Source organism: Physeter macrocephalus, chromosome 20, assembly GCF_002837175.3.
Source record: "Physeter macrocephalus isolate SW-GA chromosome 20, ASM283717v5, whole genome shotgun sequence".
Classification (NCBI taxonomy): domain Eukaryota; kingdom Metazoa; phylum Chordata; class Mammalia; order Artiodactyla; family Physeteridae; genus Physeter; species Physeter macrocephalus.
In genome coordinates, this window is record NC_041233.1 from 23,810,408 (window position 1) to 23,836,306 (window position 25,899).

General features: G+C 38.7%; 1 protein-coding gene across 4 annotated transcripts in view; it reads right to left on the reverse strand.

Annotated features, from left to right (window-relative positions):
* ASCC1 (activating signal cointegrator 1 complex subunit 1) overlaps positions 1–25,899 on the reverse strand; it is a 102,285-nt gene that overhangs the window by 37,450 nt on the left and 38,936 nt on the right. For all 4 annotated transcript variants that reach the window (XM_007104464.4, XM_007104467.4, XM_028480955.2 and 1 more), the window contains 2 exons: positions 16,766–16,902; positions 9,404–9,523 (listed from right to left, as the gene is read on the reverse strand). In XM_007104464.4, coding sequence (XP_007104526.1) covers positions 9,404–9,523; positions 16,766–16,902 — 257 coding nt within the window. The remainder of the gene's footprint in view (positions 1–9,403; positions 9,524–16,765; positions 16,903–25,899) is intronic.

Here is a 25,899-nt window from a genome sequence, read left to right on the forward strand (position 1 = left end):
AAATGGTAATAGGAACATACATATTGATAATTACCTTAAATGTAAATGGATTAAATGCTCCCACCAAAAGACACAGACTGGCTGAATGGATACAAAAACGAGACCCATATATATGCTGTCTACAAGAGACCCACTTCAGACCTAGGGACACATACAGACTGAAAGTGAGGGGATGGAAAAAGATATTCCATGCAAATGGAAATCAGAAGAAAGCTGGAGTAGCAATTCTCATATCAGACAAAATAGACTTTAAAGTAAAAACTATTACAAGAGACAAAGAAGGACACTATATAATGATCAAGGGTTCGATCCATGAAGAAGATATAACAATTGTAAATATTTATGCACCCAACATAGGAGCACCTCAATACATAAGGCAAATACTAACAGCCATAAAAGGGGAAATCGACAGTAACACAATCATAGTAGGGGACTTTAACACCCCACTTTCACCAATGGACAGATCATCCAAAATGAAAATAAATAAGGAAACACAAGCTTTAAATGATACATTACACAAGATGGACTTAATTGATATTTATAGGACATTCCATCCAAAAACAACAGAATACACATTTTTCTCAAGTGCTCATGGAACATTCTCCAGGATAGATCATATATTGGGTCACAAATCTAGCCTTGGCAAATTTAAGAAAATTGAAATCATATCAAGTATCTTTTCTGACCACAACGCTATGAGACTAGATATCAATTACAGGAAAAGATCTGTAAAAAATACAAACACATGGAGGCTAAACAATACACTACTTAATAACGAAGTGATCACTGAAGAAATCAAAGAGGAAATCAAAAAATACTTAGAAACAAATGACAATGGAGACACGACGACCCAAAACCTATGGGATGCAGCAAAAGCAGTTCTAAGAGGGAAGTTTATAGCAATACAATCCTACCTTAAGAAACAGGAAACATCTCGTATAAACAACCTAACTTTGCACCTAAAGCAATTAGAGAAAGAAGAACAAAAGAACCCCAAATTTAGCAGAAGGAAAGAAATCATAAAGATCAGATCAGAAATAAATGAAAAAGAAATGAAGGAAACAATAGCAAAGATCAATAAAACTAAAAGCTGGTTCTTTGAGAAGATAAATAAAATTGATAAACCATTAGCCAGACTCATCAAGAATAAAAGGGAGAAGACTCAAATCAATAGAATTAGAAATGAAAAAGGAGATGTAACAACTGACACTGCAGAAATACAAAAGATTATTAGAGATTACTACAAGCAACTGTATGCCAATAAAATGGACAACCTGGAAGAAATGGACAAATTCTTAGAAATGCACAAGCTGCCGAGACTGAACCAGGAAGAAATAGAAAATGAAATGAAGGAAACAATGGCAAAGATCAATAAAACTAAAAGCTGGTTCTTTGAGAAGATAAACATAATTGATAAACCATTAGCCAGACTCATCAAGAAAAAAAGGGAGAAGACTCAAATCAGCAGAATTAGAAATGAAAAAGGAGAAGTAACAACGGACACTGAAGAAATACAAAAGATTATTAGAGATTACTACAAGCAACTGTATGCCAATAAAATGGACAACCTGGAAGAAATGGACAAATTGTTAGAAATGCACAACCTGCCGAGACTGAACCAGGAAGAAATAGAAAATATGAACAGACCAATCACAAGCAATGAAATTGAAACTGTGATTAAAAAACTTCCAACAAACAAAAGCCCAGGACCAGATGGCTTCACAGGCGAATTCTATCAAACATTTAGAGAAGAGCTAACACCTATCCTCTCAAACTCTTCCAAAAGATAGCAGAGGGAGGAACACTCCCAAACTCATTCTATGAGGCCAACTGACATTTTAAAAGGAAACCTCTGGCTGCCGTGTGGAGGACACACAGTGGTAGAGGCAAGAATGGAAGCAGGAAGGCAGCTGAGAGGCTGTAGCAACACCCCAGCTGGTGGGCGTGGCAGCAGTGGAGGTGGTGAGGAGGGCGGTGGCTTTGTTAATATACTGCAGTCAGGAGTTGAAGGTGATTCTAAAAGAATTTTTGTCCTGAACAACTGAAAGAGTGAATATCAAAGAATACACCGCACTCCAGGTTCATGAGAAATTCTGTGGAGAGGGAAGGGCAGCGATGAAGTGGAGGCAGGCTGAAGCCAGACTGTGAAGCCTCCTGTGTGTCAGGCATGGCTGTAGTCTTATTTGGCAGACCTAGGAAAGCAAGACGGGGTTGTAAGAAGCAAGATATGCAGGGGAAAACTAAAGGCTTGGATGCCAGTTAAGAGAGATGCTGTGCTTCCTTGCATAGTTACCTTAATTTTTTTTTATTACAAAAATAATACATGTTTGTTATAGAAAAAATGGAAAATGCAGAAATCGACAAAAAGGAAAACAAACTTACCATCCACAGATAAGCACTTAATTTTGGGTTAAATAATTTTTAAGTCTTTTGCTACAGATAGATAAACATCAATTTTAAAAAGAGAATATTTTTCTATAACCTGCTTATTTCACTTAATATACCCTGAATATTTTCCCATGATATAAAATATTTTTCTCAAGTATTTAAACCAGCAATGAGAAGGGCTAACCAATAAGACATTAGTAAGAATGGAGAAAGAGGACTGATTCAAAAAAACGACTTTGTTCCTACATTCCTAAGGGGAAAATAAAATACATTCACAATGCACGTAACTGATTTTGCAGTTTAACTTACTTAATTGTGCATGTGGATCTCCAAGCCAAGACCTACATTATTGGGTCTAAAGTTTCTGATTAACTAACACCATCTCATAAAGTTTAAAATATTTTAAAATATTACAACATAACTTAGGTCTAAACATAACCAAGCACTGCAAAATGCACCTCAATTTCAAATCACAACAGAATGATGCCTCTCTCCTATTAAAGAAAAAGAAGTGCGGACTTCCCTGGTGGCGCAGTGGTTAAGAATCCGCCTGCCAATGCAGGGGACACGGGTTCGAGCCCTGGTCCGGGAAGATCCCACATGCTGTGGAGCAACTAAGCCCGTGAGCCACAACTACTGAGCCTGTGCTCTAGAGCCCATGAGCCACAACTACTGAAGCCCGTGCACCTAAAGCCCATGCTCCGCAACAAGAAAAGCCACAGCAATGAGAAGCCCGTGCACCACAACAAAGAGTGGCCCCTGCTCGCCGCAACTAGAGAAAGCCCACGCACAGCAACGAAGACCCAACGCAGCCAAAAATAAATAAATAAATAAATTAAAAATAAAAGTAAGAAAAAGAAGTGGACAGGGAGCTCAGCTGTAGAGAAACAGGGAGCATGTAATACTAGAGGAAGGAAATTAAACTGACTAAATGAAAGAGTCCAGTTTCCAGGTTTGTCTTTCTGGCAAATTAAGATTTCTGCCTCAGAACTTTGAAGAGATTAAAGTCCTTTAAAATGTTCTAGTCTAACCTGCTCACTTTACACAAGAGGAAACTAAGCACAGACAGGTTGAGTTGCTCAGTCAGGGCAGAGGGACGGGAATCTAAGTCTCCTGGAAGCCAGTTCTGCTCTGCTCTCAATTTATTGTGCACTTCCACGAAGCCAGCTCTTTATGTTATTCACTGCCTTACCCTGGCACCCAAGTTAATACCTAATTGACATATCATCAGTGCTCAATGAATAGCTGTTGCAGGTATGTATGCATGAATTCATAAATGACAAATCTTTGGGGTTCTATTAAGACAACTTAAGGGTGCTTAGAAACAATCATTAAATTTCAGGCTGCTGTCATGGATACTACACTTGACAATACGTCAGTATATTTCTAACATTATAGTCTTTCAATTCTTACTTCACTGATCCTTTCCTGGTTGACTATGAATGAGTCACAAAGCTTCTCTATACCTCTGCATCCTCATAAGTGAATTAAAAATAATATAGAGTTGCTATGAGAAAAATAATAAATTACTCTTAAGCAGCTTTATCATTTAGATAGTGCTTTGTGTTTGAAAACAGAAGCCAATTATTAATGCCTTGAATCTGAGCTCTTAGTTTAAAGGCCTATAAGTGGTACAAAGCTCAAGCATTCCAGAGCCATCTCTATGGATGTGGAGTTGTACTGCAGAATGATCACTCCCTAGAAAGTGCAAATTCCAGGCTTTTGTTTGGGCTGTTTTTCCCCAAATTTAATTCAGCTCTATCCAATTAACATTTCTTGAGTTCTTACTGTATACAGGCACCATACCAGTCACTAAAAGAATTAAAAACTAAGCAAACATAGCTCTTGTCATTAAGGAGCTTACAATCTATTAAAATAACTATAAAGAGGACCTTAGTAATGACACAAGCAATACAAGGTCCTCTGGTACTTTAAATGTTGAAGACGTTACAGCTGGGTTGAGACCAGAATAGGTTACCAGGAGGATGGGCTTAGGACAGGAAGCTAACTGTACTCAATTCATCTTTGTAAATCAGCTGAAAAAATAAATGACTTAAGTAAACAAACATTCACTGAACATCGACTATGCGTCATGTATTATAAAAGCCACTGGATACATAATGCTGAATAAGACACTCCCTGCCCCAAAGAATCTTAAAGTCTACCTGAGAAAAAAAAAGGAAAGACAGCAAGAAGGAATGACAGTACTTGGACAAAAAGAGATGAAGAGTAACATGAAAGAAATTTTAGTCACAAGAAACAACATTAACAAAGACACAAAGGATCATCAAGCAGTGAAGCGGGCTAGGGCTTGGGGCAAGTCCAAGATATGCGGAAGATCAAGTTGAAATATTAAGCTGGTTTCATCCTGGAAGATACTGACTGCTAGACTGAGGAATATGAACTAATTCAAAGGATGATGTGAAATGATGGAAGATTTTTAAGCAAGGGGAAGTCCTACTGTATATAAGCTATGGCTTAGAAAGGCTGATGTAGTAGTAGATCATAGGATCTATAGACACTGACATAAAAGTAATGTCTAGGTTATGTTTTATGAAAAGAACAAACTACAGAACAATATGACTAATGTGATCCAGTCTGTATAAAACAATATGCATGGACAGTGACTCTCAGCAGTATTTGCTCTGCTTACAATCTATTGGGGAGGAACACAGGGAGAGTCAGAGCAGGGGGAAAGCGAGCCATTTAATTTTCACTTTACCCATCTGGAAGGCTTTAATTTTATGAGAGAAAACAGGATAAAAAGAAGAAGCTCAGCTATGAAAGGAAGATGGCAAACTGGAAGATGGTACAGTGAGGCTGAGCTGCACAGTTGTAGAATCTAACTACATCTCTCTCTTCTTCCTTTCACCAAACTTCTCAAAAGAGTGGTCTGTCTCCAATTATTCTTTTTTTTTTCTTGCGGTACACAGGCCTCTCACTGCTGTGGCCTCTCCTGTTGCGGAGCACAGGCTCCGGATGCGCAGGCTCAGCGGCCTGGCTCACGGGCCCAGCCGCTCAGCGGCACGTGGGTCTTCCCAGACCGGGGCGCGAACCCGTGTCCCCTGCATCGGCAGGTGGACTCTCAACCACTGCGCCACCAGGGAAGCCCTCCAATTATTCTTAATCTCCTTTTTTAGCCCCACTATGAGCATAGGCTTTACAGTCAAACACAGCTACATCAAACCATAATTCTACCACTTACATGCACATACTGATTACTACTGACCTTGATGTGACAAAGTATACCAAGTGTATCTGAACAACTGTAACACTTGCCTGCTTTACGAACATTGTTTTTATTTTTAAAAAATCTTACAGATAAGCTAAAAGAAAAAAATTACTTATTATCCAAAAATAACCACTGATAAGATGCTGATATATTCAGACTAACTGGTTTATTTCTCTCTTGCTCTCTCTTCCCACTTTTGAGGGGAAAAAAGTAAATGTATATTTATAAATTGTTCTGTAATCTGTTTTTATCACATAATACTCTATAGTGAATAAGACAAACCCCCTGCCTCCAAGAATCTTAGAGTCTATTTGAGAAAAAGAAGGATAACAAGAAGGAAAGACAGCATTTGGACACAAAAAGTTTTTATTTCACTTTTGTTCTTTAAAGATTTTTTTTGTTTCTGGGTAAACAATTGCAGCTTGACAGTTATTTTCTCTAGAAAACAGTCCACTGTCTTTTGGCTTCTGTTGTTGATACTGAGAAGTCCACTGTCTGGATAACTGTCAATCCTTTGTAGGTGACTTCTTTTAAATTCTTTGTCTTTAGTGCTCTGCACTTCCATCCTGATTTATCTTGATATGGATTTCTTTTTATTTATTCTGCTTGTATTTATTCTTTTTTCTCTTATCTTTGCTACTGCCTCAATCCAAGCCCCTCTAATCTCTTCACATGGACATCTCATGTGACCCTACGTCTCCTTCATTATGTCTCATCCATACGTGGAATTTGCTAGGCCTTTTCCTGCCACAGGGCTTTTGCTCTGCATTTTCTTTTGCCTAGAATTTCCCACCACCCCTTTGCCTGAAAAATCCCACTCCTCCAGACCTCAATTCAGTATCAATTCCTCAAAGAGGCTTTCCTTACCCTGCCCTCCCACAGTCTAAACTGCCATATTTTCTGTCTTTAAAAGAGCACCATTTTCCCCCGCTTCACCTTTATCACACTTTGCAGTGATATATTTACATGTTGTTAACATCTGTTTTCTCCATTAGTCTGTAAATTACATGGCGGCAATAACTGTGTCTGGCTTTACTGACCATTCTTGCTTTTTTTTCCTTTGGCCGTGCAGAGAGGCATGTGGGATCTTAGTTCCCCAACCAGGGATCGAACCTGAGCCCCCTGCAGTAGAAGCGCAGTCTTAACCACTGGACCACCAGGGAAGTCCCTTTACTGACCATTCGATATTCACAGCTAGCACAGTGTCTGGCACACAGTGGGCATTTAATAAAGTTTTGTTGAATAAACAAATGACCAATGAAAATCAACATTCCTTTTACATGGCATATAACACTGCCTCTAGATCTGTACTTGGTATTTATTCCCTTTTCCTAACATGCTACTCCCTCAGCCTGCAATCTCCTCATGCAGTAAAGAAACCTGCTTTCTGAAGCCTTCCTTTACAAAATTTGCCCATACATGGGAAGAGTTTTGCTGCTCATTTATGTACCACTAGAATCTCAATCACAGCCCTCAACCTAGTGTATTCTAGTTACCAACATCTGCCTCCTCCATAAGAAAGAAGCCCTAGGGTCTACTGCATCTCACATCCTGGGCATTTGAAAAATGCCTGAGGGAAAAGGGGACTGGAAATGCCCTGCAGGGTGGAATAATTGATGGTGTCAGGTCTTTGAGGAGATAAGAAGGAATGGGGTCCCAGAATAAGTAAAGGGATTAGCCTCATCAGATATAATGTATGCAATTCTTCAGAAAGAGAGTGAAATTGACTGGGGTGTGTGTGATGAAAACAGGTAGACTGTGAGGGAAAAAGGAAGGAAGTTGACTTGGCTTCATGTTCTCAGTATAATGTGAGGAAGCTATTCTTCTAAAGTGGCAAGGGTGGAGGCCTGTGACAGTAAGAAACAGAACAGAATAGCCACTGTGTTCAATGCTTAAGTCTTAGCAACAGCTGACTACTAAGTAATTTGAATGCAAATTCCCTACACAGTCAGGTTTTACAAAATCCAAGGATCTATCAATAAGTGTAGCTACACTGTCCCAGCTGTTTCCAGAGGAAAAATTTGATCTAAGTGGTTCCATTCTTTTAAAGGTCAGGCACTTCACAGTCAAGCATTTTAAGGGAATCTTTCATCTAAAATATATGAAATCATACAAAGAAAGTTGACTGTGTTTTTATGATAACATGGCCTCTCCTCCATGCCTCTGCATTGAGCAGTGTCTCTTCACATAAAGAAACACAAATGACTGAATGTGCCTTAAAAATAGGGCCATGTCTTACTCATTTCTGTATCAATTTCCATGGTCGTTCAAAATACCCTGCACAAAGGAGGCATTCAAATAGTTTTAATATTGAATTAAATAAGAGGTATACAAGTCCCTTAGACACTGCGATTTGGGGAGGGGACTTTACAAAACTTGGTTTTTTGTTTGTTTGTTTTTTAGGCTGCACCAAATGGCTTGCAGGATCTTAGTTCCTCGACCAGGGATTGAACCTGGGCCCATGGCAGTGAAAGCGCAGAGTCCTAACCACTAGACCACCAGGGAATTCCCAATAATGATATTAAGACACTTTTTTTCTCCAGTTTTATTGACAGATAATTGACATACATCACACACACAAAAACTGATTCTATACCATTTTTTTTCCTCCCTTACACTCAAAATTCACTTCCATTGGAATTGAGATAGAAGATAACTGAGATCATCAATTCAAATTGAGATAAGAGAAACCTTCCAAGAGAGCCTCTAGGAAAGCAAATCAATTTGGGGGCCTGCCTAGAGACAAAGATTTTCCCTAGAGGGTTTTTTGTTCAGTGTGAGTTCTGTTCTACCCTGCCCTAATGAAAAGACCACACAAAAACAAACTTCCAATTCAAGTTGGGCTCCTCTGCTCACCAAAGGCCTTGCACAGACTAATAAATGGTACTAATATTGCAAAGGGCTCTGGATGCCTAGGCTAGCCTCAGAAATAGCCTGGGTTGCAGACTGAGAATTCCAAGTAGGGATCGAGGTGTGGTAATAACAAAAATTAAAAATAGCAAACATTTTAAATGTATGTTTTGATGCTGTTAGTATGTGTCAAGCACTGATCTAAGCATTTTATGTATATTAATTTAATCCTAATAATCCTATGAAGTTTGTATAGTTATCATCCCTATTTTGCCCTGGTATTCACTTAGATCTGCATTATGTCACTTTTGAAACTACCATTCTAATATGCCATCCTTCCTGCCTCCTATTATCCTGGAAAACATGAAGGAAGCACTGAGTTCCATAAAAACTAGATCGCTACTATCAATATCTACCACCAAGTAATTCAATAATTATCAGGGCTTCCCTGGTGGCACAGTGGTTGAGAATCTGCCTGCCAATGCAGGAGACACGAGTTCGAGCCCTGGTCTGGGAAGATTCCACATGCTGCGGAGCAACTAGGCCCGTGAGCCACAACTACTGAGCCTGTGAGTCTGGAGCCTGTGCTCTGCAACAAGAGAGGCCGCAACAGTGAGAAGGCCCGCACACTGCGATGAAGAGTGGCCCCCACTCGCCACAACTAGAGAAAGCCCTCACACAGAAACGAAGACCCAACACAGCCAAAAATAAATAAATAAATAAATAAATTAAAAAATAATTATTATTATTATCAAACTAAAAGTCTGATACTTTTTCCTACAACAAATTCCTCTTGCAAGATATTAACTTACTATTTCAGAAAAAGAAAGAATTTACATACTCCTTACAATAATAAGACCAAAACTACCTGAACTTCCAGGGATTCTTCTAGACACCTCTCAATTAAAACAAAGAAGTATTCCAGAAACATACCTGTTGGAGCCATCTTTCATATGGACTTTGGCGTAAAGAACATCCACCATGCCAGGATCATCATTCATGTATTCTATCCCTGCCATCTCTACTTCCAGGGGTTTGCCCCCAGAAATGTCACTGCAAAGGAAAAAACATTAGATTTTTTATAACTGTTTAAGTTAAGAGGGCTATTATATTTTGAAACATGGTTAATATACATAGTCAAATATTACAAGAATGAAGTTGTTGTGGGTTTTTTTAACTAACATGATTTAACCATCCTTCTAATTTCAAAATTGATACATGTTTAATGAACACAAACTAGAACCACAAGTATTTCCAAAGTCACACTACATCTATCCCAATACCAGTTTATTAGCATGTCTAAGAAATGTCTCAGAAAAGGCCAAGTGATGACAGTTCTGATTGACGAAGACATTTACTACATTGCCCATCTCTCTGGTTTTACCTTATTATTTCTACAAATTGCAGACAGTATTTCACTCATATAACAACAGTGAAGGTGCAAACTAGTATCACATCTTTAAGAGCAATTTGGCAATATTTATAAAAAGCCTTCAAGAATAGAAAAACTTTGCCCAAGCAATTCAATTTCTAGGAGCCAAACCCAAGGAAATAATTATAAACTCAGGTATATATCCAACCACAGCCAATAAAGGAAAGTTCTTTCAGAAGAATTCCAATTGATAAATGCAGAGGTAATGATGGAATTAGAATATCACCATTTTGTAACTCCTGATGAAATATTTAATCAATTCCATTATTCGTGCAAAAGATGGGGATAAAAAATTTAGTATATATACATATTTACATGCTTGTACATACATAAAATCTCTGAAAGGATATAATATAAAGAAACTGCTAAAATCTGTTGCCTTTAGAGAGGAGATCAGGGTGCTTGGTGGGATAACAGTAGGAAGGAAACTCTTCACTGCATATTCTTTGTACTTTAAAATTTTTGAACCATGTAAATGTATTATTCATTAAAAAGTTAAAATAAAAAAAATATGCAAAAGAAGCCAGACACAGAAAGGTATATACTGCATATATATGCAAAAGAAGCCAAACGCAAAAAAAGTGTATATACTGAATGATTCTATTTATATGACATCAGAGAACAAGCACATTTAATCTGTGGTAACAGAAATCAGAACAGCAGTTACTTTTGGGAGAAGTGAATTTACTGGAAAAGAGCATGAAGTAACTTCCTAGGGTGATGGCAATGTTCTACATTTTGATTTGGGTGAAGTTACATGGGTGTACACATTTATCAAAATTCATCAACTACACTTAACATCTGTGCATTTTACTGTAAGTAAATTACACCTCAAAGAAAAAAAATACATATATGCAAACAAAAAAGCGTAGGAGTACATGCCCCAAAGTGTTAATAGTAATTATCTTCAGGTAATATTACAAGTTATATCTTGTTTATCTGCAATTTTTTATTTTTGGACGCACTGTTCGCCTTGCGGGATTCTTAGTTCCCCGACAAGGGACCGAAACCATGCCCTTGGCGGTGAAAGCGCGGAGTCCTAACAATTGGACAGCCAGGGAATTCCTGTTTATCTACAATTTTTAGCTTTTCTAAAGCAAACATGTATTTCTTTTATGTTAAGTAAAACCCACCATCCTGCTTTCTTCCCAGGCCCCTTAAACAGACTTATGCTTCAACTAGTAAAGCCCTTGCTGTGCCAACCTGAAACCCAGCTAAAAATTAGCTCACCAAACAGCCTTCTCCAAGCCCCATGAGGCCAGGGACCCTATCTATCTTTTCTACTCCTATATCCCCAGCACCCGGGACAGTGCCTTATATAAAATGGGTACTCCATAAATCTCTGATAAACATTGATTGGATGTACCACTATAAAGGGAGATGTCCTGAACAATTTTGAGAATGTGGACACACGCCTATATTGTCATTGAATAAAATGTGGTACTGGCTCAAAGACAACAGACTGTTAGGATTAATCAAAAAATAATTCCAGGGCTTCCCTGGTGGCGCAGTGGTTGAGAGTCCGCCTGCCGATGCAGGGGACACGGGTTCGTGTCCTGGTCCGGGAAGATCCCACGTGCCGCGGAGCGGCTAGGCCCGTGAGCCATGGCTGCTGAGCCTGCGCGTCCGGAGCCTGTGCTCTGCAACGGGAGAGGCCACAGCAGTGAGAGGCCCGTGTACCGCAAAAAAAAGAAAAAAAAAATTCCAAATAAGGCAAAACAGAAAAGTTTTCTTGATATTTAATTGAGGCCCAGGGAGATCCTTTTACAGCCTAGGAATCCTAATGGTAAAGATTCCCTTAAAACACCAAGGCCATTATTATTGCACAAGACCAGAATTTTTTTTTAATAGATTTATTTATTTTTTGTTTATTTATTTTTGGCTGCATTGGGTCTTCACTGCTGCGCGTGGGCTTTCTCTAGTTGCAGGGAGCGGGGGCTACTCTTCGTTGCAGTGCGCAGGCTTCTCATGGCGGTGGCTTCTCTTGTTGCAGAGCACGGGCTCTAGGCATGCAGGCTCAGTAGTTGTGGCACACGGGCTCACTAGTTGTGGCTCGCGGGCTCTAGAGCGCAGGCTCGGTAGTTGTGGCGCACAGGCTTAGCTGCTCCGTGGCATGTGGGATCCTCCCAGACCAGGGCTCGAAGCCGTGTCCCCTGCACTGGCAAGTGGACTCCCAACCACTGTGCCACCAGGGAAGCCCAAGACCAGATTTTTTTATGAAACTAAATAACTCAACTATTTTAGACAGGTACTTGAATGAGAAAAATTACGACCTCGATCATAAGTATCCCTATAACCACCTCCAATAAGTGGGATATTCCAAAACACAAGTCAAGCTCTGAATTATTATCTGATTGAAGTCTTTAGCTTCAATCAACAATACAAACTTCCCTGGTGGCGCAGTGGTTAAGAATCTGCCTGCCAATGCAGGCGACATGGGTTCGAGCCCTGGTCCGGGAAGATCCCACATGCCGTGGAGCAACTAAGCCCATGTGCCACAACTACTGAAGCCCGTGCATCTAGAGCCTGTGCTCTGCAACAAGAGAAGCCACCACAATGAGAAGTCCGTGCACCGCAACCAAGGACAGCCCCCACTTGCCGCAACTAAAGAAAGCCTGCACAGAGCAACAAACCCAATGCAGAAATAGATAGATAGCCAGCCAATACAGTGTGTTTCCATTTCTAGTTATAGCCAAAGAATTCAATATGAAAGACTGCCATTAAGTCCTTCCAAAGGGCAGTCAACAAAACTTTTGGAAGAAAAAAAAATTTAATACTAAATATACATTCCTCTATGTTTTTTCAGCTCTAACCTTGCATAGTTAGATCACCAGAAAGCACCATACCACTGGTTTAGTTTCCCACTAAAATGTTTTTACTGGGTTATATTTAATGTTACACCCTCAATTTCCAGGGGTCAATACAAGAAAGAGTAACGTGAACAATGTTTTTATATCTTCTGCCAAACTCCTGTTGAAGACACGGCTCATCATCATCTGGGTTCTTTATGTTAAGATTTATACAACTTTTTCTTGGGTTGAGAACCAGAAAAGGATTCTCTCCTGAAAAATTATGTTCCTTTTTATCAGATAAGAACTATAATAACTGGTGTTTTCCTTTCTGGAATTTAGTTCAAGTGTGTGTGTGTGTGTGTGTGTGTGTGTGTGTGTGTGTGTGTGTGTGTTTTGGGCCACACTGCATGGCTTGTGTGTGTGTGTGTGTATGTGTGTGTGTGTGTTTTGGGCCACACTGCATGGCTTGTGTGTGTGTGTGTGTGTGTTTTGGGCCACACTGCACGGCGTGTGTGTGTGTGTGTGTGTGTGTGTGTGTGTGTGTGTGTGTGTTTTGGGCCGCACTGCACGGCTTGCGGGATCTTAGTTCTCCCACCAGGGATCAAACCTAGGGCCCCAGCAGTGAAAGCTCTGAGTCCTAACCACTGGACTGCCAAGAATTCCCATAGTTCAAGTATACTGATGCTTGAAAACACCACTAAATGTTAAAGTTCTAGTACAACTATTATCTCACCTCGGTTTTTAGACAGAATTTTCTTCCCATTCCATCTTTATGGTTTCTAATCTGTCTGACTTTAACATTTTTTTTTGTATATATGTCCTCACTCTAAACTACCTCAAACCACTGGAATTAGATGTGGCACCAAAAACAAAACAATGAAACAGATTCAAAGTCTGCCTTACAAGTAGAAACAAACTCTTTCAACCTATCCCTAGGATATATCAAGAGGGAGAATAAAAGAGCAGGAGAGAATCCAATGGTTTGCCTGATAAATGCTCTTTGTCTTGGTGACCAAACTATTCCACCTGGGATACCACTGAGCACACTCTTCAATGGAGAGACTCAATCTGAGGCAATAATTAGGGACATTTGTCCATGGGTATTTTTCCTCTTCTTCTCTCCTCATTCTTGTCCCTTTTTAACTTCTTATTTGGTTTTACTTCAGGCCTACTGGGAACACTTAGGTATGAGTAGAGGGTTACGGGAGCTAAAGAAGAGCTGCACATTTGTCAGACTATATACTCAGAGACATGGCACTGTTTGTGTTCGACATATCACAAAGAAAAGTCACAAGGGACACATTTAGTGCTTCAGCAGGTACTTGAACATCGTGAATAATTCATTTGAAATCTACACAGCTACATGAGCCTTTAGCCTAAGAATTGAAATCAAAGTTCTACTTCTGGTCAGGTGACAAACCTTAAACTTAAATACCACCCCCAAATTTAAAACAAACATTCAACTACCCATTTCTTTAAAATATCTATGTATCACCACAATTTTAATTAAACGCCAATATAGCCACATTTAATACCTCAATTTAAAAAGCCATTAAATTATGCTACAGCATGTTATACAGTAGACTATTCATTTCCAATGTTTTCCACCTTTATATTTTAATTTGCAATCTTTACATGATAAAAAGTTCAGATTAGAAATGCAATTATTTATTGACATTTTTTTCTAAGCATACCAAGTACAAAGACTGAGATGGAAGATCAAGAATAAGGAAGAAAAGGAAGTTAGGTGATACATGTTACACCAGGGCTTTATTATAAGTATCCTTTTTTTAAGGAGACTTTTCTTCCTTTTAGGAAAACAAGGCACTTCTGGACAATACAAACAACCAATTCTGATTCTCACCCCCCTAGCCAATCAGGTAGATTAATTTTGCACTACATACTTTTAAAACAAGTGTGTATAACAGAGGGAAGGTGAGAGAGGAAGGCTGGGGAGGCCTGCTTCACTTGCTGGTTTCAAACCTTTCCAGCTTTTTGAAAAGAGCAACTTTAAAAAATTTTTGCCTGCATTGCAGATTCTTGGCAGGGTAACGTGTCCTATTTCAAATGCTTTGCTGAATTTGAAAAACTACAATTACTGTTTTCATCCTGTCATGTCAAAAATTCTTAGGAACTATTAAGGCTGCTCTTCATTCCCTATGCACACCAACTGACACGCTTAAAGGGTTCAGATTTGGCATTTAGTCACAAAAGACACCAAGAGACATAAAAGGGAGGAACTCAATTAAATCCTCACATAGTTCAGGATAAGGCTTCAATGATTAAAATCCTGTGACCTGATTTTCATAAGGTAAAAAATCAAATACTTCTCTGAACAAATATTTTATCCGCCTTTAATTTTTTTCGTAGCAGGATTATCCTAACGGCAGCCAAAAAAATGCAGCTGCTTTCAGTTTTGTTTAGCAAAAAGTAATCTGGGAAGTTAAAGTATCAGAAGTGATTTTTAAACAAGGTAAAACTGCTCTGCTTTGTAAGGTAAAGCATAAAATTTTATTTTATGCAAGGAAAACTGTAAATATCTAATTACAAACACCAAATTATTTTGAATTTTAGGTAAGACAGAGAGAAAACAGTTGCCCATCACTATGCAAAGAACAAGACAAAGAAGTATTCTTTGCTGGTTGAAATTCAGAAAGAACAGGCAGCTGCAAACACGATCAGCTTATGATTTTGCTCAAGAAAAATATTTTGTCTTCAAAACAATTAATGGAAAAAAGAGAACTGGCCCACAAATAAGTCTTTGTATTACAGTTTCATATACAACATAACTCGAGAAAAAATTTAAATCCTTTTACCTTGTTTTACCCAATGAACCACGTAACCCACTTCTACAAGGCCATGTCAGAATAGTATAGGACCTGTATTTTACAACTGAATAAAAATAAAACTATTCAAGTGAGTTAATTTTCAAGTTCCTCTTGTTTTGCTTCAATCTTAAGTAAAAGGAGCAAAGGAAGGGGGGCTCAGAAGAGATGATCCTTTGAAACAGAGCTGTTAGGTCAGATGTATATGCAAATTAGAATCTTACAGTAAAAAGAATAACAACTCTGCCGTCAGAACAGCAATGTTTTCCCTGAGCCAAAACCGACTGCTTGGACAGTTTTTGGTATCCTTACTGACTCAAACAAAACTACCTTTATTAAAAAAAAGAAAATTAAAGACTGCATTTCTGAAATACAGTGAAGACTCTCCTAGGGAATCATGTTATAATGTTTGAGATACTATGGTAAGCACAATAACGGCCCTCCAAAGATGCCCATGTTCTACTCTTTGGAATTTGTAAATATACTACCTTACATGGCAAAGACCGTTTTGCAGATATGATTAAGGCTAAAGAGTTTAAGGTGGGGAGATTACTCTGGATTATCTGGGTGGGCTCAATTAAATCACACACATCCATAAAAGCAGAGAACTTGTCCCTGCTGTGGCCAGAGAGAGAGATGTAACAGATTGAGGGTCAAACAGATGCAACATTGTTAGTTTTGAAGATGGAGGAAGGAGGCTACTAGCCAAGTACTGTGGGTGGCCTCTAAATCAGGACTTTAAAGACAAGGAAACAGATTCTTCCCTAGAGCCTCCAGAAAGGAACACAACCCTGCCAGTAACTTGATTTTAGCCCAGTGAAACCCCTATCAGATTTCTGCCCCACAGAACTGTAAGATTATAAATTTGTGTTGTTTTGAGCCACCAAGGTTGTAGTAATGTGTTACAGAAGCACAGAAAACTAATACAGTAGCCTACACTCTTCTATAGATAATGAAGAGAATTTCCTTTTTGAGAAAAGAATGGGATGTCCTTGTTAAAGAACAAAATTTGCCAACTGAACTGGTAAAATTTAAGGTAGAGCCTTTCCACACAAATCTGTAAATATATGCTTTAAATCCATTTTAAACCTTTTAGACAATAATCCAATGTTAAGTATTACAAACGGGTGAGTCAACAAATTTTGTTCCCATGTCACCCAGCTCCCTAGTCCAAAAACAAGTCTGTGATACCAGAAAGAAGCCAGTACAGGGTGACCACCCTTCCCCACTCCTGTGGATTACTCACTCAATGAATTCCTCTTTACACTGCTGTAGCATCTCACATGTCTGCTGGATCTCTTGCTCACTCAAAAGCACCAACATCCCAATAGTTAGGTGAAGCTTTTTAGGATTCTGGAAAATGGTGCTATCAACCCCGTGATCCTATTATCAAAGGGAGAAAAACAAGAAACTCAGCCCATACAAAAGTACATGGTAGGAACAGAATTGAGTGCAGAGAAATAAACCCACACATCCATGACCAACTGATTTTCAACCAGGCTGCCAGGACAATTTAATCGGGAAAGAAGAGTCTCTTCAACAAATGATTTTGGGACAACTGAATATCTACATGCAAGAGAATGACGTGAACCCATACCGTATACTATATACAAAACCTATGTCAAAATGGATCAATGATATAAGAGCTAAACCATAAAATCATAAAACTCTTAGAAGAAAAAGAGGAAAATTTCCATGACCTTGTATTTGGCAATGGATTCTTAGATATGACACCAACAGTATGGTAACAAAAGAAAAATCAGATAAATTAGACTTCAAACTTTAAAACTTTTGTGTATCAAAGGACTACCAAGAAAGTGAAAAAGACACCATCACAACACTGTTAATCAACTATACTCCAATATAAAGTAAAAAGTTAAAAAAAAAAATAAAGTGAAAAAGACAACCTACAGAATGGGAGAAATATTTGCAAACCATATATCTGACAAGGGTCATATAGTATCCATAATATATAAAGAGCACATACAAAGCTCAACAACTAAAAGACAACTCGATCTAAAGAAAGAAAGAGGGACTTCTCTGGTGGTGCAGTGGTTAACAATCCGCCTACCAATGCAGAGGACACTGGTTCGAGCCCTGGTCCGGGAAGATCCCACATGCCACAGAGCAACTAAGCCCATGCACCACAACTACTAAGCCTGTGCTCTAGAGCCCGCAAGCCACAACTACTGAGCCCACATGCCGCAACTACGGAAGCTTGCACGCCTAGAGCCCGAGCTCCAAAACAAAAGAAGCTACCGCAATGAGAAGCCCATGCACCACAATGAAGAGAAGCCCCCGCTCGCCACAACTAGAGAAAGCTTGCACACAGCAACGCAGACCCATCAACGAAGACCCAATGGAGCCAAAAATAAATTAATTAATTTTTTTTAAAAAAGAAAAAGAAAAAGGTCTTGAGTAGATATTTCTCCAAAGAAGAAATACAAATGGCCTACAAGCACATGAAGATGTTCAACTTCTTCAGTCATTAAGAGAAATGCAGGAACTTCCCTGGTGGCGCAGTGGTTGAGGGTCCACCTGCCAATGCAGGGGACATGGGTTCGATCCCTGGTCCAGGAGGATCCCACATGCCACAGAGCAACTAAGCCCATGCACCACAACTACTTAGCCTGCCCTCTAGAGCCCGCATGCCTAGAACCTGGGCTCCACAATGAGAAGCCACCACAATGAGAAGCCAGAGCACCTCAACTAAGAGTAGCCCCCTCTTGCCACAACTAGAGAAAGCCCGCGTGCAGCAATGCAGAAAGAGAGAAAGAGAGAGAGAGAGAGAGAGAAGAAGAAGAGAAAGAGAAAGAAAGAAAGAAAGAAAGAAAGAAAAAAGAAAGAAACTAACTTATTAAAAAAAGAATAAACTATCCCAAGCAAAGATGAGTGAAAAATGAATTTGGAGAGATATCCAGACACTGGAGTTGCCACATCAAATATGGTCATCCTTTTCTAGCATAATCATTCCTTGCACTTTAAAACTTCTGTCTCCCCCACTTTTAAACTGACAAGAAATTCACTTAGCACACAATTAACCATTTTAGATAGAGTGTACAAAATTTAATGGTATTTAGTGTATTCACAATGTTGTACAACCACCATCTCGCTTTAGTTTGAAAACTTTTTCAGCACCCCAGAAAAACACTTCATACTTATTAAATAATCACTCCCTATTTCCCATTGCTCATCCCCTGGTAACCTCTAGTTTGCTTTCTGTCTCTTCGGATTTGCCTATAATGGATATGGCAAATAAAAGGAATCATACCATACCCTGACCTTTGTGTCTGGCTTCTTTCACTTAGCATGTTTTCAAACTTCATTCAAGTTGCAGCATATATCAGTACTTCATCCTTTTTCATGGCTCGATAATATTCTACTGTATGCATATAACACAGTTTGTTTATCCATTTATCCCTTGATGGTCATTTGGATTGATTCCATCTTTTGGCTATTATTAATAATGCAGCTTTAAAAAACAACTGTGTACAAGTTTCCATGTTGACATATGTTTTCAACTCTTTTGGATATATACTAAGGCGTGGAATTGCTGGGTCCTATGATGACTCTATGTTTAACTTACTGAGGAACCACCAAACTGTTTTCCACAGGAACTGAACCATTTTACATTCCAAGCAGCAATGTGCGAGGGTTCCTATTTCTCTACACTTTCACCAACACTTAATATTTTCCTTTTTAAATTTTACTATAGTCACCCTAGTAGGTGTAAAAGTGGTATCACACTGTGGTTTTGATTTGCTTCTCACTATTGACCAATGATGCTGAACATCTTTTCATGTCCCTGTTGGACATGTGTACATCCCCTTTGGAGAAATGTCTATTTAAATCCTTTGCCCATTTTCTGTCTTTTTATTGTTGAGTTATAAGGATTCTTTATATATTCTGATAGTAGTCCCATATCAGATCATGAATCCCTTTTGAAGATAATTAGGTCTCAAATTTCATTAAACTCATTTTGCAAATGAAGACAAGAAAAAAAAAGGTGTGAATCTTATCCTCCAACAGGAGCAAAGCAGGAATTCTTCTATCTCTGAATTGCAAGTTCTTATCCCATAATCTGATCCCTGGACTAATAAACCACCCCAAAGGCAAAAAAATATATTTATCAAATGCAGATAGCTTATATCCTGCTCTTTGTTTGCCTAAGACTGCCTGATTTTTGCCTTGGCAAGAGGAATTAACAGATTATTCATTTTCTAAGCGTTAATGGAGCTTGAGCTATTTTTACATCGGATGAAGAGTTTTATAATTCTACACATCAACCCAAACTGCCTCATTTAGTGAAAGTGATTTTAAGGAACAATCAACTTTAAATGTGTCAAGGACGGGCTTCCCTGGTGGCGCAATGGTTGGGAGTCTGCCTGCCAATGCAGGGGACGCGGGTTCGCGCCCTGGTCTGGGAAGATTCCACATGCCGCGGAGCAAGTGGGCCCGTGAGCCACAATTACTGAGCCTGCGTGTCTGGAGCCCGTGCTCCACAACAAGAGAGGCCGCGATAGTGAGAGGCCTGTGCACCGCGATGAAGAGTGGCCCCCGCTTGCCACAACTAGAGAAAGTCCTAGCACAGAAACGAAGACCCAACACAGCCATAAATAAATAAATAAATAAAATGTGTCAAGGAAGGCTAAGTGCAATGCTTATCACCCCAGCTGCTGTAAACCGTGGCCGAATCTGTCACTTTAGAAAGGCATGCAAAGCCCCCCAAATGATTCCAATATACACAACCCCATCCCAAACTACAGTTGAGAATTGCTCCCCTAATACTAAGAGCTAATATTTCTTGAGCCTTACTCTGCCCCAGGCATTTCTTATGAACTTTATATACACAAACACCCTATGAGCAAAGTATTGGGTTGGCCAAAAAGTTTTTCTATAAGATCTTATGGAAAAAAACCAAATGAACTTTTTGACCAACCCAATAGTATTACCCCCATTTTACAGATGAGGAAACTGAGGCACAGAGAAATAAAGCCACTTTTCCAAAGTAACACTGTTAGGAAGGGATGAAGTTAAAATTCAAACCCAGGTAGTCAGGTCCCAAAGCCTACACTTTTGATCAATATTACTCTGCCTCTCTAGTAATAGTTGCCCAAAGGATTTTGGAACAATGAGGCCATCACCCAGCGGCAAGGCATTATACATTTCAACAAAACACACAATAGTCTGATCACCAGACTAGTCCTGAAAATAAGGCAAATCTCATAATTCCATGAAAAGTAGTTTTAATCCTTGTCTTTTCTGAGATATGAGCATCAAAAGCATAAGCATAACCCATAAAGAAGAAAAAAAGGATTAACTGAACTTGATCAAAGGTAAAAACTTGTGCTTCAAAAGATACATTAGGAAAGTGAGAAGACAAGCCACAGAAAAAAAATTATTTGGGAGAAAAATATTTGCAAATCATATATCTGATAAATATAAATATTTTTTTAAATTCAATAATAAAATGATACACAATCCAATTTAAAAATGAGCAGAGTATCTGAATAGACATTTCACCAAAGAAGATATACTAATGGCTAATAAACATATGAAAAGATGCTGAACCTCATTAGTCTTTTAGGAAATGCAAATCAACACCAAAATGAGACGTCACTTCATACTCACTAGAATGACTATAATCAAAAAGACAGACAATAACAAGCACTGGTGAGGATATGGAGAAACTGAACTGCTGAATACATTGCTGGGAGGAATGTAAAATGGTGCAGCCCCTTTGGAAAACAGTTTGGCAGTTCCTCAAAAAGTTAAACGAGAATTTTCAGTACAACCCAGACGTTTCATTCCTAGGACTCTACTCAAGAGAAATGAAGATGTAGGTCCACATAAAAACTTGTAAGTGAATGTCACAGCAGTATTATTTATAAGAACCGAAAAGTGGAAGTAATCCAAATGTCTATCAACTGGTGAAGGGATACACAAAATTTAGTACAGTCATACAACGAAATACTACTGGGCAACATACACATGTAATAATATGAATAAACTCCAAAAACAATAACTAAGTAAAAGAAGCCAGATGCAAAAACTACATATTAAATGATTCCATTTATGTGAAATATTCAGAAGAGGCAGATCTGTAGAGACTGAAAGACAGATGGTTGCCTGGGGTTAGGGCTGGGACTGCAAATAGGCATAAGGGACATTTCTGGAGTGACAGAAATGTTCTAGAAATACATTTAGATTATGGTTATGATTGCACAACTCCGTAAATTTACTAAAAATGATTGACCTGTACACTTGAAATGGGTGGGTTTTTGGTATGTAAACTGTACCTCAATAAAGCTGTTAAATATAAAAATGTGTATGCCTTGTCTTTTTAAGAGCATCTTAGCAATCCTGAAACAAGTTCTCACCTATAACTAAACCTGCTGAGAGCTATCCTCATGGAATAGTTTACTTGACCTCTGATCAACTCTTATTTGACCTTTTGTATTTGATGGCTTCCCAAAGGTCTTTCAACATATAATGTTAAAAACACCATGTACACACAGAAATCTTTGTGGATGGCAAAGCTGTTATCTCAAACCACTGAGGCAAATATGATTTTTGTTAATAAATGATACTGGGGCAACTGGACAGCCATTTGGAAAAAGAATAAAATTATATTCATTCATTACACCACACACAAGAATAAACTCCAAATTAAAGACTGAAACGTAATAAAACAAACTATACAAGAAAACAAGATGGGTAAATTCCTCTTTAACCTGGATGTAGAAAAAGGCTGTCAAACTAAGACTAGAAATCCAGATGCAATAAGACCAAAAAATTTGATTACTTAAAAAGAGAAAACTTTTACATGGTAAAAAATATAAGCAAAGTTAAAAGACAAACAATGCACTAGAAGAAAATATTTGCAACATGCATCACAGATAAAGGGTTAATATCTCTAATATATAAAGAACTTTCAAAAATCAAAGGAAGATGACTAAAAATGCTGCTGAGCAATAGACAAAAGACATAAAGAGACACTTCACAAAAATAAAAATGACTCAAACATGGGAAGATGTACATGTTATTATGTTAAAAAAATTCCAATTCTCAGGAAATATATATTGAGGTGTTAGGGGTAAAGGGTCATGACATATGCAATGCACTTCAAAGTAGTTCTGAAAGAATGAAAAAAGAGAACGGAGAGAATGATAAAACAGTAAAATATTAACAACAAGTGAATCTCAGTAGAGTACTATCCTTAGTCTTATAACTTTTCTGTGAGTTTAAAATTATTAGTATCCTACTGTTACTATAACAAATTACCACAAACTTAGTGGTTGAAACCAACATAAATTTATTATCTTACTACCTAGAAAAAAGAAGCTCTAGAACTTCTCTTCCCTTACCTTTTTCTTTGGGAGCCTACCACTTCAGTCAACTTGAGTTCTCTGGCCACAAAAATAGTAAATACTGGGAAACAAAACAGAGAGAACACAAAAGAGCAAGGAAAGGAACACATGGGATACCTAAAGGCAACATAAACTGAAGTCTTTGGGGGAATTCTGAGTCATAAGAGTTCAAACAGGCTTTAACTGTATTGTAGATTATATAATGCATATGAAAACCTACTGGACAGTCTTTTAATAAATGGAGAAACACCCTAAATTTTACCCTGCCTAGGAATGCCATCTACCAAGAAAAGCTTTTCTCTTACTGAACTATCTAAATTTAATGTGGAACCAAACAATCTTCAAGGCAATGGCATAGATCTCTAGAGCCACTATTCTTCTTTGCTTGGAATATATCATATTTCTACCCGCAAGCTTCTTCACTGAAATGAATACAGGCCAACAACAAATTCTTTTCTCCAGAGGTTTAATTACACTGGGCCCTGCTCCAAGTTCACCATTACTCTGAGCCAGAACTATTTTACTTCGTTAGGTTGGCCACCCAGGCTGGCGCCTGAAAATTCTAACGGTGGTGACCTTCCACCCAGCAAGCAAAAGCAAAGGGTGAAGTAACAGGAATTCCCTAGGGTGGTTCTATCTAGATTGGGGGGTTGGGTTCTTTATGGCTAAATCACATCTATGAGCCTCAGTTTCTTTATTTGTTAAATAAGACCTCATCTAAGGAAAAAATGCATGCAAAAGCTACCTCCACAGAAAGCTTATGTGCAGGCCTAAGCCCCAGTTCAGAGTTCAAAGTCGAGTTCTAACTCAGCAGTCCTAGGTGCAAGACCTTAACCCTCTCATTCAAACTGCAGCTCCATGATTTATCAGCAGTCACCACATGATCACAGCGCCTTCACTGATTTCACTTTTAATCCAGCTCTCGGGGTCCACGGGGGCAGAACTGCTGGCAGTGCTATCAGATTGAACAATTAACAAGGAACAGTGAAATCTAAAAATGTCATGCTTGGGGAAAAGGCCAGTAGAGAGAAGTATGGATTAGCCCACTTTTTTTTCCTTAAAGCCCCAGTAAGAACTCAAACCATTCTGTGTACACAGTTGGGATATAACATAGGTACATCTGCCAGAGCTATCAGCTGGCAGCCTCCCTTCAGACTCAGACCCCAAAGGTCATGCTCCATTACATGAGAGTTAAGAAAAGAATGCCTATGAATCTGATCCAAATGTGTAGCACCCAGAACATATATAATTTACAGCACTTGGCCTTGACAGTACGTGCTGAGAGCCAGAAACAAAAAAAAAATCCTCAAATTATATTCACATGTATCATCTTCCAGGAATTCCAGGCATAACAAAGGTCTGGGATTTAGCTACAAAAGGCTTCTAACCTGGAATACAGAGTTTAGGGTTCTAATTCCAACTCTGCTATAAACCAGCTATGATCAGGCAAACCATCTCACTTCTTTAGACCTTGGTTTCCTTATCTGTAAGATGAGGGAGATGGCCCAGTTTACCTCTAACTCAAAGGTCCTATAGATTTTTTACATGCTCTCACAAAACCTATAAATAAGTACAAACAGGTATTTGTGAGGGGTCTACCAATTCACTTCCTTATATTCTATGCAAAGAAAAAGAGGAAATAAGTACGGAAGCCTTCCCCTATGCTCATTGTATTTTCTTTCTTTTTTATGGCCAAATTCCAGACAATCACTCCTGGGTGGGTGATATATATACCTCATTCACATAGAAAAGTTATTCATATAAGACTGGTGAAAAGAGCATTTGGCTTTGCAACCAGATAGGCCTGGTTTCAAATTCTATTTCTGCTACCTATCCATAGTATTACTTGAGGTGAGTTACTCACTGCTCTGAAACTCAATTTCATCATCTCTAAAACACACATTTCCTTCTCAGGGTTGTTCTGAAGCCTCTGGCACATGGGAGTATGGAATAAATACAGGCTTTCCCCCTTCTTGCTTTTTATATGACTAGGTCATACTCTAAACAAATGCCATCTTTACTCTTCCTTTTAAAGCACCCTCAAGAGCTAATTAGGCTCTGCTGAGTCACTTCTATTCTTTAAGACTGTTCACAAATGCTGACCTTGATTTGAGAGTCTCTGTATGTTATTAATCAAATAACTGTTATACGGAATAAGCTTCAGAAAACAGGGTTTTGACTCTTCTATCTTATAAATTCTATCCAGGCATAATTACAGGAAAGTGGAGAGGTTCTTAAAAACAAAGGACAAATATTCAAGGATCAACTTTTACAGTGACCAGAAAAAATGAATGTTCTCACGCATGGTCTAAATATCCTTACCCACCTGAAAAGGAGCAAAAAGCATCTCCCCTTAACTAAAGGATACATCTCTCTTATGTTGATAAGCACAATGAATAGTTAAACATACTTTTCTAAAAACTTAACTATTCCTCTATAAGTTACTTGTAAGCACTAGCTGGCAATCCATCTACCAACCTACATTTATTCCCAAAGACAGACAATTATCACTTAAACATTAGTGATGAGTTAATGGAACACCACCTCCTATTCAAGTCAGACCTTCAGCTCCTTCCTGATGCTACACTTACCCTCATCTCCTATATGGTAATCCGTGCTATTATTACAACAAGAGCAAACACAATACTAACTATGCACCATGCTCTGCTCTAAACACCTTAAAATTTATTAACTCATTTACTCTTCATATCAACACTAAAAGTAGGTACCATTATTATCCCCAATTTAGAGACCTCTAAAATATCTCTGGAACATATCCCCTCCTGAACAGGCCACAGGCCTTCGCCTTTTTTTTTTTTTTTTTTTAATTTATTTTATTTTTATTTATTTTTGGCTGCATTGGGTCTTTGTTGCTGTGCGCGGGCTTTCTCTAGTTGTGGCGAGTGGGGGCTACTCTTTGTTGCAGTGCACGGGGCTTCCTTCTCATTGTGGTGGCTTCTCTTGTTGCAGGGCGCGGGGTCTAGGCATATGAGCTCTGGGGGGCGGGCTC